The following is a 16,222-nucleotide window of genomic DNA, read 5'->3' on the forward strand; positions in this document are numbered from 1 at the left end:
AAGAAGCATTAGTTTCATCTCGCAGGAGATGGATGTTAAGGGAGATGCTAAACCATAGCAGAGAGGACATAAGCTGCAAAAAAAAATAATAACTTATCTAGTGGGGGAGAACTTGTGCTTGCTTTGCTAACAAAAGCCATTCTAGAAATGTCATGTACATCAGAGGGGGGGAAGTTTTTTCAAGGAATGACAACGTGCTAAGTTTGACCAACCCCACTGATGGCCACAAGAAATACTACAAACCTCAAGGATGCTTCAGCCTGGGCAGAATCATTCCCACATTCATGTTTCTGTCTGAAATTCAACATTAGTAGCACCAGTGAAGACTAATTTAAAAGGGTTTCCTTTTAAAAAGTCATCGTTTCCAACTGAAATTTTTTTCAAGCCTGAGGGGGTCTAGGACTTATGCCCAAGTTTAGGCCCACCAAAGCCTTGCACATGTTTTAAATAATTCTGAAGTAATACTTGTACCCTGTAAAACTGTTTATTTCAAATCACAGAGTTCCTTATAAACAAGTTTTAATGCCTGCTCCATTACATTTACTTGCAGATTCAGGTGTATATTGTATATCTAGCCTAAAAATCTACAAGATGGGTTTCTGACATGCTTCAGCTTTAAATTCTGGTTCCCTGTTGCCTTGCAAAGCCCTGCTGGGCTGCTCTTCAGGACACAACACAAAACCATAATGCACTGCACTCTTTCAGTAAGTGGTGGCATTTTTTTTTAAATGCTTATAAACAATACTGAGAGCTTAATATTTAACATGCACAGTAGTGGCATACTTAGTTTTAAAAAAAAATGTGTATTCTCTAAGGTAGCTGTTCTAGTTTTCTCAAGTTTCAAACAAACGTTATTAAGGGTTCTGGCACATTATCAAAGCAAACCAGGAAGAGTTAACAGTATAATGTCACCTTCTGCCAACTATCTTTGCTATTGCATTCCTACAGTTTATGTTAACATAGAAAAATGTAAACCTCAGTTTTTTGAATGTCAGCAAAATGATGCATAGCATGAATTTAGAACAATGTTGACTGAGTTTGCAGCATTACAGGTAAAAAACTAAGCATGACGAAACCATAAGCATCCAATTTTCTGCACTACATTAAACAGCTTTTACTTCTTTTTCTTATGAAAGTAATTTGGTCAAATGTCAGATCATTTGCTTGTAATTATGCAAATAGGTAGTTCTCTTTTTTCCCTCTATTGAGTAAAGCAGAACAGAAACAATCTGCAAGTGATAAATTGTTGCATTAGGTGACCAGAATTCACTCTAACAAATCTAATGAGTAGGGCAGGGCATCCTGCCACTTAAGGACCTCAGCCACCAGATGGCTGCACATTATCATGGCAAATGATGGCTCTCACCCTGCTTGTTCACATGCTTCAAATATACTCTCATAAGCTGGTGGTAAGCCAAGTTCTCACTGCACATAGCCCTTTATAAATAAGGTGACTAGGAAAAGCATTCAGCTTTACAGTAACAGAAACCTACCATTTGGTATTCTGCCAGGTGAACAAAGTTCTTAGTTTGAGAAAACAAAATACAACTACACTCAATCACTAGGCTCTGTCACTGAAACTTTTTCTCTCTCTAGAATTTCCCATTTTTGCTCTCAGTGTATCTTAAGCCTTATAGGAGATGCTCAATATTGTGTTTCTATACAAAACTGAAACAGTTGCCCTGTCAAGGGGTTTATCACTCCTCAGTTCACAAAAGCAAAATACCTTCCTTTAGGGTAGGACAAAGACATTATCAGTTATGCAAAATGAAATTAGATATTCATTTCAAACTGATCTGTAGTATTATGAAAATACTGATGTCATGAAAGAGAAAACTTCTCTGCATTATTTTGATAATGAAACTATTATAAAAATACACCAGATAAACTAAGGCTGTAACTTCTGTCATGGTGACTTTAATTAAAGAACAAATAATGGAAGCATAGAATTCAATTGGCAATATGTAACTCCATGTCAGTAACTTAATATGAAAGCTTGGGAAAACTAATTTCTAGATGATTCTTAAAGCAATGGGTAATATACAGAGAAAGTCAACAAATTACACACCTTATCTGCCTTCAATACCAAAACTCATGTTTGCAACAAAATAATGCACACCAATATACAGCTTCACAACTTTTTTCCATCATGGCATTGACACATGCACTCCCAACCCTCTATTTATTGGCCTAGAATAGCCATAAGACAATTATTATAGGAAAGCCTGTGATGGGAGGGGTATCATGAAACAGAGGCCACAACTTGATCATCACATATTTATTGCAAAAGATGCTGCACAAACACAAGAAGAAAATTTGTCTCTCTCAGAGAGTGCAGGAATACATAAGCAAAACAATGGATCACAGGGAGTATCACTGAAGGAAAAAAAAATTGGGGGAAAAATTTTCAGGTGACTTGCCAAGCATAAATCAAATAAAACTAAAAAAAAGAATCTATCAAATGAGCAAGTAGGTAGGCTCTCACAAAAAACTTAATGGGTAACGCACATATAATACTCCACTATGAAGAATACATGAAATTCTTATATTTATTTCCCTTATTACTTTAATGGATTAAAATAAATGTCAGATCATAGACTTCTATTTAAACAAAAAAGCAAACCAACCCCACTTAAAACAAACAAAAAAAAACAAAACCAAAACACAAACAGCAAGCATTTGTCTGATCCTAGCTGTTCCTAATTTCTTAATATAAGCCCAAAAAATAAATACTGCTGCCTATCCCTGGCAGTGCAGTTGCTCAGGTGAGCATGTTGCCTCTTCTGTTCTATGAATCATTCATTTATTTTTAAACTGATTCCAGGAATCTTAAGTAGAGTCCAGCAGTCTACATTAATTTAGTATTTCCAATTAAGAAATTAAGATTATTGGCAATGCCCTCAATGCAGTCAAAAAACAAGTTAAGGTAGAGAAGATGAAGAAAACAAGCAGAATGCAAGAAGATGAATAGATAGAGACAACTTTCATTAGACATTAATATGTGTTAGTTTCTTCTTTCATTTGCTCATTCTCCTTCCTTTTCCTTCTTGTCTACAGTCCTTAATTTCAAACGACTTGTTTAATATGAGGTCTGAAGGGTCTTCTTCCCTTACATGAATAATTTTCCAAAATTGCTTTTCAGATCTATGAATATGGTAAATTGAAATTTGATAGTTGCTGGTCAGGCAGCGAGTTGCAACTGCTGGCCAAAACAGGTCTGAAAAACCTGTACGTCCACAACAAACTGTTGGTGATGTGTGACCCAGATACAGAAGATCTTCTAATTCCAGAATCAGGAAAATTTTTATTTCAACAAGACCCATGTTTATCAACTCCATATGCACACTCTAATTAATTCAAGTCTCCCACAAGGAACAAAATACCAAAATGTTAAGAAAAGCTAACAGTTCTGCAGGATGATAAGAAAACTGGAGACCTCCTGTTTTTATTCTGAGCCCATGCGTAAGATCCATGGGATGGAGCACAACACAGAAAATGGAGCTGGCAATGGAGTTTGTATATGGGAAAAGTGCACTTACTAATATGGCCTTCTACATGATAGGTCTTGATAAAAGCCACTGATTTCATAGCTACTACATGGATTTTAAGCCCCTTAACTTCTCTAAAAGTCCACAGAGTAGGTGAACATATGGAAAACAGGAACAGCACTAGCAGTAGCATGGGTAAAATAGTGGAAAGGTGATCACAGCAGTAGGAAAAGGAGTAGAAACTATTAAGTGTGTTACCATTTTAACTGTAATAACTACCACTCAGACTTCTGTATGTAAACAGTCTAACTAAATGGGTGATTCTTGACCTAGACTTTTAAGATTTACATTATATTAATAACAAATTCTTGACTACCTATCTAGATAAAGTGTGCTTCTATTTCCCCATCAACAAAACTCTAAGTATAGTAACTTCTAACCTGTTTTATCTATACTTCCCCCCCCTGCTTAATTTTTCTAATGGAACAATAACTTGGTGCTGTTCTCTCAGTCTTTTCTTACACCTGCTCAATCATACTTAGAAATTTATTGCTCATTTTTTGAATGAACAAATTAATAATGAACAGCACAGGCAAAGTCAGTCAAAACTTTGGTTCACCCTTAGAAGGTGAGAACAAAGGACACTGAATGAAGGGTGAAAGGTGGCTATTTCAGAATCACTAAAAACTAGTAATGAATTATCACATACCATTCAATAAACTCTACATATCACACAAAACTTTACCTTTACATCGAGTTTACTTCAGTACAAAAAATAACAAGTCTTATATGGTGATGTACCTTGTTGGATAAGGGCTTCTGCTGCAGGCTCCCCAGAGCCTACATTTACATACTCTTCATTAGGATGCTTTCTGTTGTAATGTCTCTTCAGGGAACCAGAAATGTTGCAGGAATAGTGGCAATGTGCACAACGGAAAGGCTAGAAGAAAAAAGGAAAATGTTAGAGTATGTTTTCTGACCTCTTTAGGACACAGCTGTGAGTTACAATGTTTTGATCCTAAGAAATCCTATTCATTTCTGGCTTAGCCATCTTCCAAGGAGACCTCCAAAAATTCAATATAAATGGAAGCAGTAACTAAACATTACCTAGGATTTGGTATTTTTTTACTATATGTGAAACACCAAGTTTTCTCAACATTATAATATTATTACTCTGTTATTTGTAATTCAGTAAACTGTTTGCATGATTGATGATCAGAGATCTGACCACATGAAGACTTTCTACCACAAGGGAAGGCGTGAGCTTTGCAGAGTAAGAAAGGTAAAAAACCTGAAGGTCTAATGTGACTGTACAGCCAGCTTAAATACCTGACAGGATTGAGCTCAATGCTTCCTTCCCTCTTCAACATGTTTCCAGCTGCTCCCCTTTCACTGGCACTTGCATTCATTATGGTAAGCTAAGTTTTAGGATCTAAATTAATTAAATTTTAAGAACAAAAATCTCCCTTCAGCAGACAGAGGTGATTTTTTAAAAAGTTTTAAAAAAAAACATTTTGTGTAAGAGTGAAGGAAACCAAGTGTTCATGTAAGCCTTTGAGCATAACCTTCTGAGCAAGATATGTGACAGTCACAGAAAGCTTGACAGTAATATTAGGATCCTGGAGAAGAATGCAGATAGTGACCCAAGTCCTTGGGGAAAAGTCAAGTCCCTCAGAATGGGACACAAAATGTTTGAAGCACAAGCAACCTACAGCTAGTCAGCAAAAAATGGCTGGTACAGAAAGGTTTATTAAGAAGTTGAATTTAAAGCAGGGTCCATTGACCAGAGCACTCCCCTAAACTTGCTGCTCATAACCTTCTTTAATGTTCCAAACAGCAAAAATAAGAAAGAAAATTGATGTTCATATTTCATTAACCTGACAACTCAGGGGGTACTGTGATATTCAGCTATTCCACTTTTCAGACTCTCTTTGTCTATTGCTGAAACTGGTTTTTCAGAAGGAAATAGTCCAGACAGACTGCAGTATTCTTGTAACCACTGTCCTGTCCTATACTTGCCTGTCCTGTATGTTACCTGCTACTGGATAGCAAGGTTGCAAATTCTTGGAGCTTGGAAATATGATGGATTAAATTATAATTCAGTTGCACAGCTACTTATACATCTCCCTGAGTTTGATACATATGCAAACAGCTGTCCCAGAAGAAAGCAGAACATTACTAACTGACAGCTTCTGAACTCCTTTTTGACAAATACTCCTGATTGACCTATTTCAGTGTTTGCTGTTCTCTTGACAATGCTTTGAAGGGTCACACTTACATGCAGGCTGACAGAAGACTGAAGAGAGGTACTGAGTCAACAGTTCTAAAGCTGATCCTAAGGTCAGAACCAGCTCTATTTCAAGGACTGAATTACGAGTATATTCATCACATTAGCCAATAAAACAAAATTATGTATTTTCATTTTTTAAAAATCTTTTTAAAAGGTAAGGCCACAGCAAAACAACATACTAAGAAAGAAAACATATTTCTTAAAAATGTATCCTATCTCTAGATCAATTGCTTGAGTTTATACAGTGTCTTATCTTCCAAAATTTAAAACATGAGAGGACTGTCTTCCTTTCTGCTTTAGAGGGGTATTTAGCATTGGTGCTTATTACCAGTGGCTGAAGTCTAATCTTCGTAGAAGCAAAATTATTTGTCTGATAATGGAAGCTTTTGCTTACAAAGAGTTCCATGTTTTCAGTAAGAATTATGCTCATTGCCAAGAAAAAGAGTTAGATTAAAATAAACATTTTCATACTGGATTTTTCCAGAAAAGAAACTAGCATAATTTCTATTTCCTGAACATAACATTTCACAAAACATTATATCAAGACCTATCATGGTGAGAATCAGTGTGAAATTTAGGAATAAAACCGTATTACAGTTTATTAAAATAAATTGTATCTGTAATCTAAACACATTAACGATCTTCAAAACTCTTTCCAAGACACGTTTCAGATAAATGGGGTGTTTTAAAATTAATTCTCTTCAATTTTCTTCAAGTATATGAACTCATCTATAGTCCATTAGACTGGCAAACTTTCAGAGAAAATTAAGGTGGGCAATGAACAGTGATATATGGAATTCACATTCCTACTTCCCTAGGGCATTTATTTTTAAGTCCATATTAGATCAGTCCTCTCAAGGACTTTGCCAAGTAAAGATACTGATTACAAATCATTCAGGAGAAAAATAGTTCTGTCTCAAAAAAGAAAATTCCCAAAATATAAAATTTGTAAGATACAATAATTGCCACCAAACAGGAAAATGTGCCAGTTTTAAAACTGTTGAAGTTTCATGTATTTCTAAATGACCTATCAATTAGCATTATTTATATGTTTTCTTACCTTGAAAGAGACATGTTGTTCCATATGACGCAGGAGCTGTGGCTTCTGAGCAGCTGTATAGTCACACACTGTGCATTTAAACTGCTTTCCTGAAATGAGAATAGAAAATGGAGTAAGTTTTCTCTATTTCAGTAAAGAAAACTACTGATTGTATTTCGTCAAAAATGTCCAAAATGCTAACAGTGAATGATACTAAAAGCCTGGTACTTGCTCTGGAAATTTTTGGTTAAATAGAGCTAAGAACAGTAGAGAAAAGGCTCAACTGTCATCTTAAAGTTATAGACATTAAATAGTCTAGATGCTCCTGGAACAGTACTTAGGAAAGAAGAAAAAGAATCATTATAGGGTAACCTGAATAGAAAAAGGAAATCAATTAATTGTCCACAACTACAGACACAGTTTTTTTGGTATTTGTAAAGCAGATCTGGAAATCCTAAAAACACAGAAGCTTCACATATTTTTACCTGCTTCTGTCCCAAGCACTGAATTGTTAGGATACAAATACATTTAAATTTCCTTAGTTTTCCTAGTCTAAGTTTTCTTGATGTATTTCTAATAAGGTATGACATGACCTATGATTTTTACCACAAGACTTGGTTATGTGCTTAGCACTACAATCCCAATAATGGCTCAGACTATCATAAAAGGGTTTTCTACACTGCCTTAACCCCATATACAGGGAGAAATAAAATATGCTATAGAGAAAAATAAGATAGGAATGGCAAATAATACAGAGGTTTTGTGTTTCAACCTTTCACTTCTGCTTAGAAAATTAAAAAAAAAAATAGTTCAGGTTGCTCCGTTTACATCAGATTGAATGATGCCTGCTTGCCTTGTTCACCATGATGTTTTGTCCTCTCCTATCTACATCTCTGCAGTACCCTTAAGTCTCACATAGAGTCAGACAAGGCAAGAGAAAGAACATACTGGGACCAGTTCAAATTTTCTAAGTGGTGACTTACATGCTGGCAGCTACCCAGGGAAGATGGGCAGGTTCTATATCTGTTCTTGCTGATTTATTTTAATTTGGAACAAATTTTGTCAAAATGTATGGAGGTAAAACTGATGGACTTTTACTCTTCATTGCTTGTTTCAGAAATCATGAAGTGGATTTGTAGAGAGTAAAGACAATGGGCACATATGTGCATAAACATTGCTATTTCAGATATCAACCTAAAAAGTCATTGGGAGATTTCAGACAGGTTTTGTTTCTTGACTACTTGACAGACTGCATCACAGGGGTTTTGTTTCTTGAGTACTTGACAGACTGCATCACAGGCAGGTCTTCTATACAACAAAATACAGTTCAATAGAGCCAATGAATGCAATTTCTATGCTTTGGGAAAGAAAACATTACTTCCTGTCAGAAGTGTCATCCAGTGAAAGGTGTTACTTTAAGTTCTACAGACAAGACATCATATGTGAAATTTGTTTACATGCCTGTGAGCATTCTAGTCAGGCATCAATGCTGAAAGCACCTCCACCGTGAAACAGCAATAAAAATGAAGAAAAACAAGATGCTCAACTAATGTAAGCTGACACACAGAACATTCAGTCTAAAATAAAGTCAGTATTTTTAACAGAGTGCATGATTACTGTCTATGATAATTTACTTAGAAATCAGATGGATGATCTGTCATATGAAGTCTTTATACCAAGTCTGTTTTGCTCTTCCTAGAAGGATATACTGCAATCCAGTGGGAATGTGATGCAAAATAATAAGATGGCATGTCCTCTGCAAAAGATCAGATTTTGTAATTTTAAGAGTCTGCTTTTTGCACTGAAATCATTACTTTCCATCCTTCTTAAAGCAAGATGGTTGGATTTTGTCATGGTTTTTAGGATTCTCCAACAAACATACGTTGCTGTTTGTGGCTTTGCAAAGACTGGAACTCCCAAAAATATTATTATTCTGTAGGTCTCTCTTACTTTCACTTCTATTCTCTCTTGCAAATTTTGCTTTCCCTATGATTTAAAATAACACAGTTTTCTTCCTTTTATTCTCTGGGTTTCCACTCCCTCTTTCCACATATTTCAGTCTTAAGATTCTATCAGTCCTGCTATCTGCAGCCAAATAAGTAGGTGTGTTAAATACAGAAGGACTGCATTCCTGTATTAAGTGGCCATGGCTAGCAAACTCTATTTGACTGACATGGAATAAATGTGTGCTAAAAACTACTCCAAAGGCAAACAAACCAAAAGGAAGGATGGAGAAGTACAAAACAGAATTTTCTGCATTATCCTGAATACATGAGGTTTCCTTAGATTTTTTATTTTGCTCAAAAAAGTTACAAGCATTTTATAGTGAGTGTGAAAGTTTCCATAAAACAGTCAAGAAAAATATGATAATTTCTGATATTTAACTAAAATAATAAAAAGCAGAGTTTTCTGGTTTATTTCTAATCACAAACAGTAACGGGACTGAACTATGGAACTGTTTTCCATCATGCCACTCTTGAGAAGTCTGTCTTCTGGAGAAGAACAAAGCAGACAGAAAACTACTTTATATTCCACTGGTTAAATTGACCTTGCAGGGTGATATTTGAACAGAAATTGCCTGGATTCATAAGTCAGAAAGACAAGACTCATCAACGGCAAAGCATTTTTCAAATTCATTTATTTGTGAAATAATTGAAGAACAGTAGATGTGGGCTATTAAGAACTTTTCAAGTGCTGTCACTATAGAAAGGGACATTTGGCAAAGAGAAACTGTCAGCCTTCAAGGGGGTGAGAGTCCCTTGATAAATCATACACTATATTCTTAGTGACAAATGTTATCTTATTTTCCACAGTTGTTCAAAATAGATGAAAAGTTCACTAGGGTGGACTTGGTGAAGAAGATTATGGAAGACTCCAACAGGTAGTGAGATTGTTTCCACTGCAGACAACGACAAAGCACGTTTTCCAAAGGTCTATTCCAAAGGGAATTCCCTGAAACTCTTTGAAGTGCAAAAAGCAAGATACAAGAGTACTAATTCCTAGATTGATTAAGACCATTCAAAAAGGGATGTGAATCAACAAGGAACATGCAGTTATCTCAATTATTCCAGAAGATTATGGCAGTCTGAGGCCAGATGAAAAAGGCTCCTGGAACCAACATTGCCTCCAGAGCCAAGGCTTCATCTAAAGGATTAGAGAATGTATTTCCTTGCATACAATTCCATGTTTAGAACTTCACATCTTTAAACCAAACTCAGACAAGTCTATCTCCTGCATGACTATAATCATGTTCCTAGATGTGCCAAATTTTCAAAGCAGCCTCATATGAATTGCAGTAATTACATGCACACATATATATTTTGTTCTAGAAATAGAACTAATTCAAAGGTAAAACAAATTCAGCTTCCATTGCTGTATTTCACTTCTTTATGCCAGATGGTGAAAACAAAACAGAAAGATTCTGAAATGAAACCCCATGCAGAGATTCTTTTATGGTACCACAGAAAGAGGCCTTTTTTTTTTGGTCTTTATAGTCTGATCGTATTCTAAATTTTCTTTAATTATCATACACCTGCCTCCTTCTCCCAGCCAGGAATCAACTGGGGATTATCTTTGTAGTTTAGATATATGGACAACATCAGCTTGACCAAATTATTCCAGAGTATTGGAAAGTATTTTTTGAATAATGAGTGATATACTGACTCGTGGTAATACTACAGTAATTTGCATAGTACTACAGTAACTATATGCTTCCTATAATATGCATCATGTAAATGTAAAAGGAATCATCTCTTTTGATAATAATAGAAATTAAGATACAAGCATTTATAAAAATAAGTATCTCTGACAAAAAATTCATGTATTTTCTAGAAATGTAAAAGAGCATTTACACTTTCTCTGAAAGGACAAAGCTAATGAATATGCAACTTTTTCAAAATAATTTAAATTAAATGGTCAATAAAGAGTGTAACAACATTTCCACGACACTGCATGAGGAGCAAGGATCAAGCTACTAAGTCATAATGAAGGTCTGTACAGCTTATCTTGCTAAATCACTTCATTTTGATAATATCAGAGGAGTAACGTATTTTTTCAAAAATTAAGATGCAAAAAAAGATGTTAATTTTCTGGATTTGTGTCTCACTTTTTTCTGCTGCCCTTCCAGAAATATTAAAATCATGGAACAAAAGAAAATGCTGCATGTGTGCCTATGTGCTCAGGGTCACCACTGCCAAGGCCTGGGGACAGAGAGCTGCAGCAGCCTTGTCTCTGCTGTGCTACTGGACTTGGTAACTCCTAACAATATTTTCACTGCAACCAGTAAGAGGATCAAACATTTCAAATTTGTATTGAGATCAACAATTCTCTGCAGGAGAGGCATAAGGCCAACCCAAAATTTCAGAAAAATCAAGTATACCAGAGGCAGCTCTTTTAATATTGCAAAATTGAGAATTTTTTCACAATCCAGTGTCTCCTGGGAATAAACCAGTTTTGTAAATAGTACTTAAATGCTTGTTAGGTTAGCACAGCCAGTACGTATTGCTCTAAAATGAACTTGGGTTTAATAAACACCCACTTACCATCAGCAGTATGAAGGAGTTTATGGCTCTTCAAAGTGCCTTTTGATTTGAACTTTTTCCCACACATATCACAGAGGTGTGTTTTCTCAGTGCTGTGACGATTCATATGGGCTTTCAAGTTACTCTTGCTGCGAGTGGCATACTCACAGAGAGAACATTTGAAGGGTTTAACACCTAAAAATAAAAAAACATACTATGAAACAAACAAGCTGTTCTTTTTGATAAGAGGGTGGACACTACCTTGAAAGAAACTGCAGATCATGTAAGCAACATAGACGGAAAGGTCAAATATCTACATTTCAGAAACTTCATTTATAGCTTCAGCATAAATGATACCAAGGTGTTGATGGCATCATTTAACTTTCTATGAAAGAGAAGGGCTTTTTCCAGAACTCAGGACTTTTCTATTGGAGCCAGGTACTGAGTTTAACCAAGCAAACGCAAATGTTTCAGTCTTGCTGTGTTCATCTCTCATTTAAAGGTAGAATCCAGACTGCCTAGGTTGATGACTGGCTGGTGTACATACCAAATCTCCTTCTACAAGTCTTCAGATAAGTATCATTCTCTACTTACTACAAAAACAAGTGAAGAAACCTGTTTTAGGTTCATTAGGCACTTAGTATGTAAGGACAAGTTAAATGTACAAAGCTATGTTTTACTGTTATTAGAACAAGATTTGCAGATGCCTCACGGAGTTGTACTTCTTTTTTTTTCCTCTTGGGAAAATGCAATAACTTAAAATTTCACTTGTCTCAAAACACCCAAAGCATATACTAGAGACATGCTCAATATGTCATCTAGCAGAAGGTCTACAAAAACAACGAAAATCCTTCAAAGAAAAGCTGAATAAATCTGAACTGGCAGAGTAGTTCAGGCTTCAGAAAGCTCTGGCAGTTTTAGATTGATATTCATGGCCTTAAAACTAGATTTACAAGCATGAGGAATTACAGCCTACTTTAAGAGGACTTGATTGCACACTTTGATTTTGGAATAAATTTCCATATACTTCTTTCTCTTGCTAGTTAGATGAGATGGGTTCCAAGCTTTCTTGGTACAATATAAAAACTATCTATGGAATACACAGGCAATTGCTCTAAGCCTACAACTTTGCATCACCTGAACTCCTTACTGGAGTAAAGGCTACTGGAGATGACCTCTTCCACAGTACACAGGAAAGAAAACTCATAGTTAAAGCCTTCAAACAAATGTGCAGTGCTAGTGTAAATGTCGAAACTATCTGCTTGGGAAGAAAAAACTTTGGAACCAATATATCAGCTTGAGAACAACAAATCCCATTATTCTCTTTATGCAGATGGATGGCTAAAGAATTCAAAGTAATGCTGAAACACCACAAGCAATATGTTCCATAAATTATTAACTGACTAAAGAACATATGAGTGGTCCTCCACCTGTTACAAAAATAGACAGATTGAGAAGACAAAAGATTTCACTGGGTGTAACTTTTAGCTCCAAGGGATTTTTAACCTGTGTGTTGCCATATTACTGGAATTTCTCCCTAAAAAGTGATTGATATGATCAGCACTATCTTACAGGTTTTTCATCATTGTTTATGTCCATTCAGTTAGCTGCCATGCCCAGCATGATGCAATTAAAACACAAGCAGAAGTTATATGCATATATAAAAGCAACTGGATTTCAATTGTTTTACTAATAGATTTCCAGATCAAGTGTTTTGGGATAGCTGTGAAAGGAGCAGAAGTTACTTATGAGGAGTTAAAGAAAATAACTAGGTTTAAGAGACAGAGAATGTATTTCATTCACTTCTCACTCGCATTTATTACAGAACATTTTATGGAAGTTTATGAAACAGTTTTGGAAAAAAAATGGAAACATAAGCTAATATTATTTAACATCAAAGCTGCCTATTCATGTTGTGACCATGCAGTCCTACATCTGATCCAGAGTTGATTAAAGTAATTACTTAACCTCTCCTATAATCTATAGTTTTTCGTTCAGGTACAGCAATAACTTTGAACCCATTTTTATGTCAGCAAAGCTTGCGTGAAACATGCAGCTGATTTTATGCTCAAAGGCTTAAATGCAGAGTTTTACCTTCATGAGCCCAAATATGACGCTGAAGGTCTGATCCATTCTTCATAAAATAAAAGTCACAGTAGGGACATTTAACAGCTCTTTTTCCAATAAGTCCTTTCAGCTGAACTCTTCTGCCAAGAATCTCAGAAATAGTAGTCATAGAAACCTCTGAGGGAAAAGTTAAAGATAATAAAAACCTGAGGACATGAGAGAATTCATTCTATGTTATACAACTAATATTGAAGAGCTAGATCCTGATTCACTCCAACTTTTAAAAAGCTCTACCTCCCCTACTGCCATGTAGGTATGATGTGAGCAAGGGACATTATGACCTTTTTCTTTTAGAGCTTCTAGGATGTTCTGTCCTTCCTCTCCTAGTCTGCCGGGTTTAAAAAAAAAAAAAAAAAAAAGAAAAAAGTGTCTCAGAAGTCATGTTTTGAGTATGAACTTTCCCAACTTTAATATGGCACATTTTTCCTTCCAATATTGTCAAAAGACTTCATACAACATTTCACCTCAGGTTATCAGATAACAAAGACCTTAAGAGCATTTTCAGTCACAGCTATAACTACAAAATTGCCTGATAATCGGAAATTTTAAAGTTAAAAACAGACTAATAAAACAAATGCAATTGGAAGAGACCTCCAAGGTCACTTCCTCCAAAAAATGTCCAATTTTGGAGCTTCAACTTCAAAGTTACATCAAGCTGCTTGGAGTCATACACAGTCTGGTTCTGAACACACCCAAGGATGAAGGTTCTACAATGTCCCAACTCATTTCAGTGTATGACCATCTTTATAATAAAAAATATTTTCCTAATTTCTAATCAGAATCTCCTTGCTTCAAGTCATGTCGCTTCACAGTACAGTTCCAAAAAGATTCCAGCTCTGTACTTAATCTCCTATTAGATAGATGAAAACACCAATTAAGAGATTCCTCTACAGGGCTTTGATTTTTCAGGCTGAATGCTCTCAACTCAGTAAGTTTTTCCTTCATGCAATCTGATGTTTTGGTTGTCACAGTGCAACAGCTCAAAATAACGAAGTTTAAACTAAAATATCCCAAACACACATAATGAAAACATTGCCAAATGCTTTTATAAAATAAATCAAATTACTCAATGCATTTCACTTGACTCAATGCAAGTACAGCACTCGTACAATCTTAACAGTAAGATGTGAAAGCTGATAACTTCTCATGCTCAAAATCTACTAAAATTTGAAAGTTCTAGTCTAAACTTAGATTTTTACCAAATACAAACTGCCATACCTACTCTCCTGAAAACCGGGTCCAGAGTAGGAATCCAAAATCCTGCCTGAACTCATATGCATAAAGGAAATAACAAGAAAGGGGAATATAAAACCCCATGAACTGAGCAGAGAGAACTTCTGAAGGTCCCAAAAAAAGAAAAATACAAACCTAAGTCTGAACTCTTTTCTGCCTTCTATGGCTTAGATCCTCCACTCATGACTGCAGGCTAGTATGTCAGCTTGGCAGGGATCTATGAAAGCTGATGACCCCCATAATTTCACATTAAATCAGACAGGTGGTGGAAAGGTGGAGAATTCTGAGAACTGGGACCAAAAGCCAAGACTACTCCTTCACTTCTGAGTATTCAAATAATTTCACAATAAGAACAATCTCTCTTATCTTTTTGGTTTGAAGTATTGCTCTACAAATGTCTACAGAGAGTTTTTTTCTACTGCCTTCATGGAACCAGAATTCAAATCCTATTCTCTCCAAATCTGGAAAAGGAAGGAGTAGTGTTTTACCTCATATTTTCTACCTCATGAAAAAGAAGATACAAGGAGAGGGGTCATGCTGAATGACATTAAGAAGGGAAGGAGAGAGGAACTCCAGAAGTAGCATTTTAGTCATAAATAGGAAAGTGCTTCAGTTTAAATTAATATTTGATATGTCATTTTAAAATTCAATTCCTTTTAAGTATCTATTTTTCCTTTTATCTTAATTCTTTTCCATTTACAATTTTAAAAACAACTGCACTCATTTCACTGCAGTACTTGATAGTTTATACCATCAGACTTCTTACATTTATTTGGCTTGTCATTAAGTGTGTTGTACGAATAAAGGATTTCCTCCTGATTGCAAGGACAGCATACACAGGAAAAAAAAAATAAATTGTGCATTATTTCTCCTCTCTGTATTAAAATAATGTACAACTACTGCATAGGCATATCTTACATGTAGTATTTCTTTATCACCATGGAGATATATCCAATAAACCTTGTATTTTGCTTCTAAATGCTATTTGTCTACAATATATGAATTAAAAATGAGAACACAAAATAACAGGCTGAGCAGATTTTCTTTTTTAACCTTACTTCTATTAGAACCCAAAGTTTAAATGAACCCACTTTCCTGAATCAAAAAATTTACACTATGCTTCTAAAAGGGATTCAGATAAAAAATTAATTGTTCATAAGTATTTAAATGCCTGAGTTTAGCACATCAGGGCACCAGAGGTAACTGGTATTTCTGGACCCCAGACACAGCACACACTAATAATTCAGAAGTGAATGGAGTAGGGCAGACTATGGGCTACCCAGAAGGTACCTACAGTACATAATGTACTACTGGCTCACAGATCATATTATTTAAGGAGGTCTCATATACTCCCTGGCTGAGACAGCATAAAGGCTTTAGAGGCACTTCAGACTCAATTTCTGTTCTTACTGGGTGACATACCTCCTGACTACAGTATAGCACAGAAGCCTTTCCTCATCTCAATTTGTTGCATCAGACATGTCCCCAGATGACAAGCCCTTCACCAACCACACTGTTGTAGAGT

At 35.6% G+C, this 16,222-nt stretch overlaps 1 protein-coding gene across 1 annotated transcript in view; it reads right to left on the bottom strand.

The window, feature by feature from the left end:
- ZFAT (zinc finger and AT-hook domain containing) overlaps positions 1–16,222 on the bottom strand; it is a 79,260-nt gene that overhangs the window by 19,139 nt on the left and 43,899 nt on the right. Inside the window, exons 9-12 of the mRNA XM_071738434.1 lie at positions 13,432–13,581; positions 11,359–11,532; positions 6,839–6,927; positions 4,290–4,428 (exon numbers count right to left, since the gene is read on the bottom strand). Of these exons, the coding sequence (XP_071594535.1) occupies positions 4,290–4,428; positions 6,839–6,927; positions 11,359–11,532; positions 13,432–13,581 (552 nt within the window). The remainder of the gene's footprint in view (positions 1–4,289; positions 4,429–6,838; positions 6,928–11,358; positions 11,533–13,431; positions 13,582–16,222) is intronic.

This window comes from Heliangelus exortis, chromosome 2 (assembly GCF_036169615.1).
Source record: "Heliangelus exortis chromosome 2, bHelExo1.hap1, whole genome shotgun sequence".
Lineage (NCBI taxonomy): Eukaryota > Metazoa > Chordata > Aves > Apodiformes > Trochilidae > Heliangelus > Heliangelus exortis.